This window comes from Crocuta crocuta, unplaced genomic scaffold (genome assembly GCF_008692635.1).
Source record: "Crocuta crocuta isolate KB4526 unplaced genomic scaffold, BGI_CrCroc_1.0 scaffold2088, whole genome shotgun sequence".
NCBI classification, from domain to species: Eukaryota; Metazoa; Chordata; class Mammalia; order Carnivora; family Hyaenidae; genus Crocuta; species Crocuta crocuta.
In genome coordinates, this window is record NW_027527892.1 from 79,018 (window position 1) to 91,601 (window position 12,584).

At 39.1% G+C, this 12,584-nt stretch overlaps 1 protein-coding gene across 1 annotated transcript in view; it reads left to right on the top strand.

Moving 5' to 3' along the window:
* Window positions 1-11,942: 11,942 nt before the first annotated feature.
* The window catches only part of LOC144245678 (ubiquitin carboxyl-terminal hydrolase 9X-like), a 137,960-nt gene continuing 137,318 nt past the window's right edge, over window positions 11,943-12,584 (top strand). Inside the window, 1 exon segment of the mRNA XM_077781009.1 lies at window positions 11,943-12,038. Coding sequence (XP_077637135.1) covers window positions 11,943-12,038 — 96 coding nt within the window.

Genomic DNA, 12,584 nt, shown 5'->3' on the forward strand with positions numbered 1-12,584 from the left:
AAGCATGGAGCCAGTGCTCAGCTTGGTCCCACCAGCACGATATCATGACTTGAGCCAGGATGCTTCACAGGAGGCACCTAGACACTCCTGGAGTTGTTTTCTTAATTTTCTTTTTGAATTGTTAAGTATGCATCTGTTTTTATGTTTTTGTTTTGGTTTTTTGGTGTTTGATATGAGAAACAAAGGCAGAAGGAAGTGGCAGATTAAATTAAATGTTTTTATAACCTGCATCCCACTGACGTATACTTGCGACAGGCAGAGTAAAACGTTTTTCCGGGAACTAACAGTCTGCTGTCTTAGCTTGACAATAGGTAGGCTTCCTGCAAGTCGTCTTCAGCATACGAAAATCTCACTAGAAACTTCTCCTGGACTTTACCTCCTCAAACTCCATAGTATATGACCAGTCTCTTCTCATGGTCTCATGATAGCTCTTCCTGCCCAAAGATCCTGTTTCCATGCTTTAATAAAATCCCTTCTTGCACCAAAGATATCTTCAAGAACTCTTTCTTGGATGTCAGCCCTTGCCCCGGTGAACCCACTATCATCCCAAAACCTCATCAGTGTTGATTTTGTAGGTTACTACTTTACTGAAATCACTCATGAATTCTAAAGAACATTCTATGCCAATCTTCAAGAGAGGGGAGAGAGAGTCCCAAGGAGTCTCGACATTATCTCTGCAGACCCATCATTGGAACTCAGACTCATGAAGCTTAAGATCTTGACCTGAGCCACGATGGAGTCAGATGCTTAACCCCCTGAGCCATGGAGGCATCCCATAAATTACATTTCTTAAAAATTCTTTTTTGGGATCTTTTGAGCTCTGCTTGTAAGATTATGTCATTTTTCAACAAAATACATTTTTCCTTTATGATTTGGTAGCCTTTTATTTCTTCCCTAAATGTTCTGGCTAGGACTTCAGTTCTGTATTAAATAGAAGATGGTACAGTTGGACATATTTCCTGATTCCTGATTTTTTTTTTTTTAATATTTTTATTTCTAGGAGAGAGAGAGACAGCGTGAGCAGGGGAGGGTCAGAGAGAGAGGGAGACACAGGCTCTGAAATAGGCTCCAGGCTCTGAGCCGGCAGTCAGCACAGAGCCCGACGCGGGGCTTGAACCCACGAACCGCGAGATCATGACCTAAGCGNATCTATTTTTACTTTACTGAGTTTTTATCATATCAGGATATTGAAAATTGTCTAATCCTTTTTCTGCCTTTATTGAGATGGTAAAATGTGGTTTTTCTACCTTCATTCCGTTAATGTGGCATATTTTATAAATTGATTTTTATACATTGAAACATCTTCCATTCCAGGGAGAGATGTGGAGGTCTTACTTGGTCATAGTGTGTGATGAGGTTTTTGAGTGATAGTCCTGTTCGTGGGGTCTGGAGCCAATGACCAAGAAAGAATTCTTGAAAACGTCTTTCGTGCAAAAAGGTGATTTTATTAAAGCATGGGGATAGGTCCGATGAGCAGGAAGAGCTGCACTGTGGTTGTGACTGGGGTTGGGCAGCCAGAAGTGCCTGAGGAAAGTCATACTTATCCCACCTGGGTGTGTGGGTAATATGCTAGTTTATACTTTTCCCTCAGCTTGCCCTGTGTTCGCTCTGATCAATGCTGCTCAAAGGCAAAGAAGAACTGGAAATTGGGTGCTCTTGAGTTGCAGAAGAAATCATCTCTTAGTTCCAGCACAGTGTCCGAGGGGATCTGTCCTATAATGGTATATGTATAGACCATTCAGGATTTTTAAAAAATGCTTCAACTGGCAGTTCAAAATTGAATTCTTCAGGGTTTCTTTTGTACTTTATTCCTTTGATAAGGTCATATTTTCCTCTGTGATATGTGTTGTTGTTGTTGAGATTTGGGAATTAAAAAAAAAAAAAAAAAGGCAATGGTTCCTGTCTTGATGAACTGGCTTTGATGAAGTCCTGGGGTTATGGGGGTATTTGCGGGGTCTGGATTGAATGGCCAAGAAAGAATTCTTAAAGACCTGTTTGGTGAAAAAGGTGATTTTATTAAAGCATGAGGATAAGACCCGTGGGCAGGGAGAGCTGTACTGGGGTTGTGACAGGTAACTCATTATATACCCTCAGGTTGGGAAGGTGTCAGGGATAGAGGAAGTCCCTAAGGTATTTTGGAAGCAATATTTCCAGGACCTTAAGGGTCTGGCTGTTGCTAGGGAAACAATTACTAGTTAATAAAATCTCAGTCATGAGAACCTTCAGGTGTACATCAGGAGGCCATAAGCTTGGAGTGTGTTTGTCAGTATATATCTTGGGCCGTTGAGATAAAGGAAGTATACTTACAGGATCCTGAGGTTGGGATAATGTTAAGCTAGAGTTTTCTGTTGCCCCCAGCAAAGTATGATCAAGGCAGCTGAGCTCCTAGAGGGAAGTCACTCTGCGATTCTCAAGGACTTGTCAGTGAGCTGTAGGCAGTAAGGGAATTTAAGGAATTTAACTTTTCATTTGCCTTAGTTTCCCACATCACCATTGCAAGCACTTAATAAGCCTGTTTCCCTTATTCTTGGGTAGCCTGGAGTGAATATCACACATGAGGTCGGGGGCGGAGCATATTTTGTCCTCAGCTTGCCTAATGCTCCCTCATCATATTCCACCTGAACAGTTTTGTCTCTTAAATCTGTAAGATTGTTGAAAGAGGAAGTTCTTATTTTCTGTAGTTTCTTCCTGCCGAGTAAGAGCATAGAGCTGTCCCTACCTACGGGTCAGTATTAATCAGTGGGGAATTCATGGACGAGTTACAAAAGGCAAAGGCAGCTGAATCCAAAGTAGGCAACATGTATGAACCTGGAGGAATAGAAAGAATCATCTGTCATATGGATCTTTATCCATTATTGTAGTGATGGAATCTTGGCACCAAGTAAAGAGATAGAGGAAAAGCAGCAAAACATAATTATAATAACTAAAGATGAACCCTAGTAAAAGCCCTTCAATAGTTAACAAAAACTGTTGAGTCCAGGAGTTTTGTCTCAAGGAATCATTAAAGGAAAGAGGGGGATTGTTTAAAGTGCCAGTTTGAGAATTAAGGACGGTTAGAAATCCAGGTATATTTTTTTTTGTGTGGTAATCTGGAATGTTTTTGTTTTTATGAGACTGTAAGTTCCACCTTGTGCATCAGTTAAAGCATCTGATGCCATTCTATTTTGTAGAACTGTTTTATGCATTGAGTTCCTTTAGTGTTTAATAATAAAATATTATTTTCAGAGTCATTTAAGGCCTTAACTGTGTAACAGGTGGTATATAGCCATCATAAAGACTGTGTTCACTAAGCAATTAAGTAAGTAATAGAGGTACTTGTATAGCAACAAGAAAAATATAGCTTAATGTTTAGAGCAAATTACAGACTCAGTGTCTACCAGTGCTGCCAGTAGGATTTTTAGGTGTTAGCCTTGAAGCATCCTTAGATGGGAGTGGGAACAGGTAGCAAGGAATCAGATTGGTCTTTTATGGTTTGTAACTCAGATGTTTATTGTGATCCTTTTGAATGGCCCATTATATTAAGGATTTTTAGTATAAATTGGGGCAAGGAAAAAGAAAAAGGTGCAGTTGTCATAAGAGAAGTTTGAGATGTTTCACAGGTTCACAGGAATAAGAAGGCACATTAGTTTGTTTATTGATAACCTGTGAAGGGGGTACGGGTTTTATTTAGTTAAAGGAACCCATGAAGAATGCCCCTCTTATTTTACAGTAGTGGGAGTACATAATATGACTCGGTACAGAGGGGTCCTTTTGTTTGGATTAAATCCCATGTTGTATTAGACTTTCTATCCTTAGAATAGACAGGCCTTTTGGATTTATATGGCGTCGGTTTCTAGTAAATGTCAGATCAGGTTTAGGAAGGGGTATGGTTTGCATATTTAGAAAATATGTATAACCCAGACTTATGTGAATAATAAAGAACTACAGTGTTATCTCTTGAAAAGTCTGCACAGAGAAAAGTCTATGCATACATTGTTGGGGGGAATCCAGTTGTTTAAATAATAATACCTGTAGGGTCCTTTTATTATTCCCACAGAATAACAAAATTGTCCATTCCTGTGCTATTGTGACACTATCTCTTAAGTTTACCTCAAGTTGTCTAGTTTGGGCAAACATTAAGAGCAACTAGAATTTAACATCCAAAATGTACATTATTGAAACAGTTTTTCTCTCTAAAAATCCCCATTTCCAGAGATAGCCAAATTGAGACTAATTTGTTTGTCAAACAAATCCATTTTTAATAAACTTGACCTAATTATTTACATAGATTCAGCAAAAATACTGATNGGGAGTCACAGACCGAAACAGGCTCCAGGCTCTGAGCTGGCAGTCAGCACTCGAACCCACGAACAGCGAGATCATGACCTAAAAGCGGAAGTTGGACGCTTAACCGACTAAGCCACCCAGGCGCCCCTCTCATGTTTATTCTTGAGAGAGAGAGAGAGAGACAGACAGACAGACAGAGAGAGAGACAGAGTGTGAGGGGCAGAGAGAGAGGGAGACACAGAATCCAAAGCAGGTTCTGGGCTCTGAAGCACAGAGTGTGATATGGGGCTCGAACTCAGAGACTAGCGAAATCATGACCTGAGCTGAAGTTGGATGCTTAACGGAATGACCCACCCAGGTGCCTCCATAAGGATCTTTTAAAGTTTGCTTTGCTGGAACCTTTTATAAAGAATCTCCAGATTGAACTTTTATTAGCCGCTCCAGGCCAGACACTAACCCAAGCACTTGCCATCAGATATGCCTGCAATACCTGTAAATCAAGGCCCCCAAGATATCCTGAGGTTCTTAGACCTTCCTGGCAAGGGTGCTGGGAACTCTGTAAGCAAGATATTAGGCCAGTATTTCCAAAAGGCTTTACAACTCCATGTTTCGTAAAGTCAGCCTTAGTTCCTTAAAGCTGTATGATCATATCTGAGTTTAGGCATGACTCTCAGATATGACATCCCAGTTTTGCTGAAATAACCAGGATTTCCAGAGGTGTTTCAAGGAGAAGATTCTTATTGAATGCATGCAAACAAGTATGGTTCTGGAAGAATACTCACTGAGACACTTTGATTTTCAGAGGGTTTACGTGGAGAGAAAAGAGAAGTGCTTCAGTTTACAAATGAATACTTAATGACATCTCTATGTAATTATATAGATATCTTAAGAGAAAGTGTCCTTAGTCTGGAAGAATTCAAGGAACAGCAATATTTCCAAGACTCACAAAACTATAATCTTCCTCAGTCATTTAGTCCCATGTTCCTAATTTTTGTTCAGTTTGATTGCAGCTTTTAAGTTTTGGAAATTTTTACCCATTCTAGTTTTCAGGATTTTAAAGATTCAGGTACTTGTATTTGTCCTAAAGTCCTTTTTATAAATCTCCTTGAAGGCGAAATATGTTTTGTGAGAGAATAAGGACAATTATAATGACAAAATTTCAGAAATGGACATTGTTAAATATCTGATGAGAGTTCATTATGATACAGTTCACAAGGAAATCAGCTGTTTTTGTAACACATAACACTTCTGTAATCAGAATATCAGGTGATGACCTTATACCATAACATTAAAATGTTAGGAATTGCGTATATATACAAGCAGTTATATTATTTACCATTGCAGTATAGCCTACGGTTTTTGTTATTTGACTGTGCTTTTCTAAGTAACTTAGCATACCAAATAAAAAGGCCTAATTGGTCAAAAAGATTTCATTTACAAAGTAAATCTTGGGTAAGTTTGTTAAAACATTAGAAAGTAATAGAGTAAATACTAAATAGGATTATAGATCATTATAAGTCTTAGTTATTTACTTAAATTGTAAATATGAATATGTGACATTACATAGTTGTAGCAAAACCTAGGCTCTTTAACATTGAGAAGTTTTAACTTAAGTAATGAAAGACCTGATAAAGACAAAACATAAAGCTTTGGTTTTCCTGACAGACAAAAGAGAAAAAACTGTTTTATCTTTTCTTATCAAGAGTAGATCAACAGTCCAAGAAAACTTTGTCTTTTAAAAAGAAAGAAAAGCAGAATTTTAGTTTTATAAACCAGTGTACTTTTAGAATCCATTCATGTAAACCTTAGTACATCCTGACAACATATAAAAGCCTTTTCAAAGATTTCCCTTCACGAACATATACAACTTTCCTTTGCCTTCGAGTTTTGCCCCAAGCCAAACAACCAGTCTCATTGAGGACAAAATATTTCTTTTATCCTCAGCAAAAAATTGTTTTCCATTCCTTATGTCTTTCCTACACATTTCTTACTTTCCTACATACAGAGATGCTTTCTTTATTTCCGTCATTCTTAAAAATAATAGCATAATTTGAACTGTTAGAAACCTTGGTCTTCATTTAGGACTTTGTAAACTGTTATATATGAAAATTTATATGGCAAATTCATGAATCAGTTAAGCACAAAATATGGTTTTCAGTAGACTCAAATAGCCTTACTTTCTCTCCAACAAGACAGAAGCAGATAAGCCTTATGTTTAGTAATCCATGCTCTAGTGCTCCATTCTGTTTGGAAAATACCTAGTTGTCCAATGAATTAAAACTCATTTGTCATGCAGACTTGAAAGCAGAAATTTAAAGTTTCAGGTTACCAAAAATTTTGAAAGCTGTCTTAACAATTACCATGAAATTTGAGACAGACAAAATTAACCATCATTTTTAAGTCCTCTTTTTGGTGACAAATTGCAACAGAGATAACATGAGCTTATTTGATCTTTAGTAAGCCCTGGTAGAATAAAAGTTTCGCATTTAATCCTGATAACTCTAATAACACGTCCAAGAGACTTAAACACTGAATTGTTTCCTGTCTATTTAAAAAGTCAGATTTTCCCCATTGTCACTTTTTACTTGGGACACCAGTGATGGAATCTGAAGTGGGTGGTCCAAGGGGTGCTCTTGGACCTCTTAAGTACTGAGGATGGTATAGGAATCAGTTAGTAGGCTGTACCCAAGGTGGTGCAGAGATGGGTGGGAAGGGAAGGTAGAAGAGGCGAGATGCAGCAGAATACCGAGAGAATTCCCGGTTTTTAAACCTTGTCAGCTGAGACAGAGCAGCAGACAACTTGTCTTTTTCTCTCTCTCTCTGTTTTTCCCCACCAGTTAGTAGAAGGATGCAGTCTGTGTTGGGCTGGAAAAGGCATGGAATTTCCCTGAAACAAGTGGACTTTCAGCAGTTGCTTCGGAATGCTTCTTAAAGTTTCCATCCTGAGGTAGACTAACCAAAGTTGGTTCCTGTTAATGAACGAGGGAGAAGCTGTCACATCTCTTAGGAGAAACAGTGAGAAACAGTCAGTATCCGCTTTCTCAGGGATGGCCGGTCTTTCCTTTAGCAACTGAGTTCTATTAGGAGGAGGCCTGTTTAGACAGTTATTATCCATTATATCAGGAGGGCGTTTACTGACGTAAACTCTGCAAGAGGCACCTGGGTCCGGGTATCTCTGTCTATTTGCCGTTTACTAAGGCAATGCAGTGTTACAGGATTAGTCCTTTCTACATTTTTTCAATCCAAATTGTTCACGGTAGGTTAAAAAAGTATCCCAAGGGAGAATCCTTGGGGACTGAGGAGAAGCTCCCATATTCCTCCCACAGAGATACATAGAAAAAAAGAAAGGTTCATTAGCCCTCCACCCCCTCCACCCCCGTGGTCTGACTCTTTGATTGCATGCCACACACAGGATGTGTCAGAGTTTCCTGGTGTCAAAGCTAAGGTGTCCCTCAAACAAAATCAATATGACCATCTAACATCTGACAAAGGGCTCCTGAAGGAGGGATGCTAGTGTCCCCCTCACTTCCCCATTGCATTCCAGACTACAAATGGGTGTCTAGGGCATGAACAGAAATACTGTACCCTGAAAGCCTTGCCCTAAAAGGCCATGCTTTGAAGAACACGTCCTGACAGTCATGCCGGGATTACCTAGTCTTTGAAGAGCATGCTCTGGAGTCCCTGCTTTAGTTGTTTTTTTTTTTTTTGAAGAATCTGTCTTTTTTTTTTTTTTACCCAATGCAAACACTAGAAAAATTTTAAAAGGGGAATTACTAATTTTGTAACTTAAGTAGTAGTAGAGGACATTGACTGAAAACAGTAAAGGCATAAATCCATCATGATCTAAGTGACATTGCAACACATCTAATCTATACCTCCAGCTTCCTAGGAAATGGTTCCTGGTTCTGTTTTAATTCATTTGAGTACTAGTTTTGGCCAGCTTCTAATGCAGTTCTCATGGACTGATGCGGTTAGACCAGAGATGTGGAGGGGATTGTGTTAGACCAGTGAGGAGGAAACCTCACACAGGATTCTTCAGATTGGCAGCCATCCTGTGCCCAAGACAGACAACTTTGTATAAGGACAGGAATAAAGGGAAACAAGTTTTTGGGTCTTATTCCCATTCCAGCCAGGGTACTAACTTCCAGCCAAAAGGCAGACTTTCTCCTCCTGATAGAGTAGTCCTAAGCAGCCTGAGAAATCGACATGAAGGTGTTCCAGTAAGACCATACTTTTTTTTTCTTATACTGTTTATTATTATTGCGACAGGGAGAAAAACAGCATGAGTGAGTGAGGAGCAGAGAGAGAGGGAAACACAGAATCCGAAACAGGCTCCAGGCTCTGAGTTCTCAGCACAGAGCCTGATGCAGGGCTTGAACCCTCCACCTGTGAGATCATGACATGAGCCTAAGTTGGACTCTCAACCAACTGAGCCACCCAGGTGCCCCAAGACCCTTGAAATGAGAGTAAATGAGGAGGAAAAGAGAAAACTGTTAACTATATTTGCACCAAAGCACAGAATTCAAATGAAAAGTCTCAGCCTCACAATGTTGGGCACCATATGATGAAGTTTGGAGTGATTGTGGAGTGATCCAGAGGTGACAGCCAAGAACAAATTCTTGAAGACGTTTTTGGTGCAAAAATGTGATTTTATTAAAGCCATGGGGCAGGATGCATGGGTAGAAAGAACTGCACTGGGGTTGTGATGCATACCTCATTATATACCTTCAGGTTGGGAGGGGTACAGACATAGAGGAGGTTTCAAAGAAATTTGGGAAGCAAGATTCCCGGGACCTTGTGGGGCTAGCTCTTGCTAGGGATGAAACTTCAGTCATGAAACCCTTCAGATATATATTGGGGACTGTAAGCTTGGAGCCTGATTGCCAGCATATATCTTGGGGGAGGGGAGATAAAGGAAGTAGATTTACATGATCCTCAAGCTTGGGACAGTGTTAAGCCAAGGTTCTCTTTTGCCCCTTAGCAAAGTGCCATAGGCAGCAGAGGAGGTCACTGCCTATTTCATGGACTTGTCAGTGGGCTACAGGCAGTATGGGAATTTAATTTTTGTCTCAGTTTCCCACATCATCGTGGTAAGCATTTAAACTCCTTTCCTTAGGTAGCTTGCAGTATCTGAGGAACATCACACACTCCACCTGGGCTGGGGCAGGAGGTAATGTGTGGGAGTAGAGCCTCCCTGTATTTTGCCTTCTGGTTGTCCTAAGCTCCCTAATCAGCTTTCTGCAGGGGGAACCTTCCTTCACTATTCACTCCAGTTAAATGTCTGGGAGCTCTCAGATCATCCTAGGAATGCATGGTTTTGGTATTGTGTTTTTTCTTTATGGTATATGTGAATACTTTAGACTCGTCATTTCCTGTTTTGTTTTGTTTTTTCTTTTCTCATTAGTTTGGGGCTTGTGATTTTTGACTTATGTATTGCTTGTCCTGGCTTGCCTGTGTGTGTAGTATCTGCTGCTATAACATGTTGCACATGTTGCTTTCAGTGGCCTTCAATATATACTCAAACTATGCTGCAAATTTTAGATCTCTGAGAAATCTCCACAAAAGCTAGAAATCTAGACCTAAGTTCTCCTTCACTCCTGCTGATCGAAGAGAAGAAGCCATTCCATGCAGGAATTGGGTGTTATTTTCAGTCTTGTCTTGAAAGCTACATTGGATTGGAGGATGGGCTAGTATAAGTAAAACTTGATTTAAAATCTTAAACTCCTTTAAAAGTCCTCTGTCCTATTATTTATTCACTCACTGGGTCCTGAATCCAGTTTCTCTCTTACCGGGGTCCTTAACCAGTGTCTGGCTTTCTCATAAATACAGTTTTGTTTGCATTTTGCTGCTAATTTGGTGTCTCTGGGAGACAGGGTCTGAAGTTTTATTCTGCCATCTTGATGAAATCACGTTACTAGTTTTTATCTAAACAAAGGTGATAACTTTTCCAGTTCTAGAATATGTTAAGAGATACTGGAGTTTGAATATGAAAACAATGCTATTATGATCTAAAGGGATGTACCATTGCTGTTTTGGATTACTTTTAAGTGATTTGAATAATCACTAAATTTATCAGAAACTATGTTTTTGTAGTGCAGAGTTTCTCCTTGATTAAACACTTGCTCTGATTGGTATACCTTAATAAATCCTTATGATATTTTAACAGTATTATATAAAACTTCGAGATTCCTTTTTTTTTAAACTTTAAAAAAATATATTTTTTTTATTTCTGAGAGAGACAGCGTGAACAGGGGAGGGGCAGAGAGAGAGGGAGACACAGAATCTGAAGCAGGCTCCAGATTCTGAGCTGTCAGCACAGAGCCCGATGCGGAGCTCAAACCCACAAACTGAGATCATGACTTGAGCTGAAGTCGGACGCTTAACTGACTGAGCCACCCAGGTGCTCCTTAACTCAGTGTTTAATAGGGTCTACCCAAATTAGAAATAGATCTCGGGACACCTGGGTGGTTCAGTCGGTTAAGCATCCAAATTTGGCTCAGGTCATGATCTCGTGGTTCGTGGGTTTGAGCTCCGTGTTGGGTTCTGTGCTGACAGCTGGCTACCTCAGAGCCTGGTGCCTGCTTTGGATTCTGTCTCCCTCTCTCACTGACCCTCCCCTGCTCATGCTGCCTTTGTCTCAGAAATAAATAAAACATTAACAAAATTTTTAAGTAGTTTTTCTAAGTAACAGGACTCAGAAAATAATAGGTAGTTTCTCTAAGTTTTAAAAATCATCTCCGTCAGGAGCGTCTGAGTGTCTCAGTCAGTTAAACATCTGACTCTTGATTACAGCTTGAGGTCATGATCTCACAGTTCTTGAGTTGAAGCCCCTCATCAAGGTCTTGGCTGACATTGTGGAATCTGCCTGAAATTCTCTCTCTTCATCTCTCTCTGCTTATGCCCTGCTTGTACTCTCTCTCTCAAAATAAGTAAACTTAAAAAAATTATTTAGTTCCTATAAAACATGTTTATATGCTGGGGAAAAATAGATACTTAATGTGATCTCATATCAGTTTCTCCTTTGAAGGAGTTGTGTGTGTGTTTACGTGTATATTTTGGGGTCTTTTTTTTTTTAAACCTACTTCTCTCATTCTACCTGTGATAAATCATATTACTATTTGCTAACCTGGTTTTTCATTAATTTATTAAAGAGTAGTCTGCATCTTAACTTTTTTAGTATGTTTTAGTATGTTTTCACAGTGTACTTAAGGCAGCATTTTCAGATTCTTTGTTAAGAACCTTGCATTTTTTCTGTGCAACTATATATAATATATACTTTCTATATTTTATAATTTCTGTATTTTCATGTTAGAACTACTGGTAGCTGCAATAGGAATTTAATAAGTTGAATAACACTGTTAATAAAAATTTATCATTTTACTTTGGTCTTTTTTAATAGCCATCTTTTAATGCCTATAAATAATGATATTATACCATATGCCTTAAAATTGGAATGATTCATTACTTGTCTTTTTAATATTTAAAACGAATATACCTTTTTTTTCTTCTGTTTTTAGGTTATGAAATGGTCTCTGCAAGATGGTTTGTCTTTGAATTTGCAATTTTTAAGCCTGGTACATGCTGGTACTTACTCTTCTTTAAGTGGACTATAATTTCTTCTGTTACGACTGCTTTATAAAGCAGAGAAAATAGCAAAGATCTGTTCTGTGTCAAGTATGACAGCCACAACTCGTGGCTCTCCAGTAGGAGGGACTGACACCCAGGGTCAAACTCCTGATGGACAATCTCAGCCCCCTTTCCAGCATAATCAGGTAGGACATGTGTTTTAAAGCTGTGTTGCTCTGAATTACTAAACAGTGACAATGCCCTGAATAATTTATAATCATCAGAAGCTTATTGTCATTTTAAATTACACCTATGAACAGTTACTGAGACTTACAAGAAACCTACTGTAAGTGGTTAAGAATATCCCTTCCACTTTTTTTTAAATGTGTAAGTCTCTGAGGACAAAAATCATTAAATTAGTTGTTTTGTAACTGTTAGTTTTAAGCATAGAGTCAAGTAAGCTCCGTGTTTTGGAATCCCATCTTTGTGCCATATAATCTTACAACTATGGCTAAGCAAAATACCTGTGCCTTAATTTGTATATCTTTAGTTAGGTAAGTAGTTATTTTTTTCAAATTGTGAACTGTATTTATTATAGCATGTACAGACCACCCACAGCCTGTATCTGTCAGAAACTAAAGACACTGTCCAGCCTCCATCTGTGTGAGTCACTTAACCCCAAAACTTGCCCACGTTTAGCAACTCCCAGCATTCCTGAATGGCAGAGCAGCCATGACCCCATCAGTAACTGT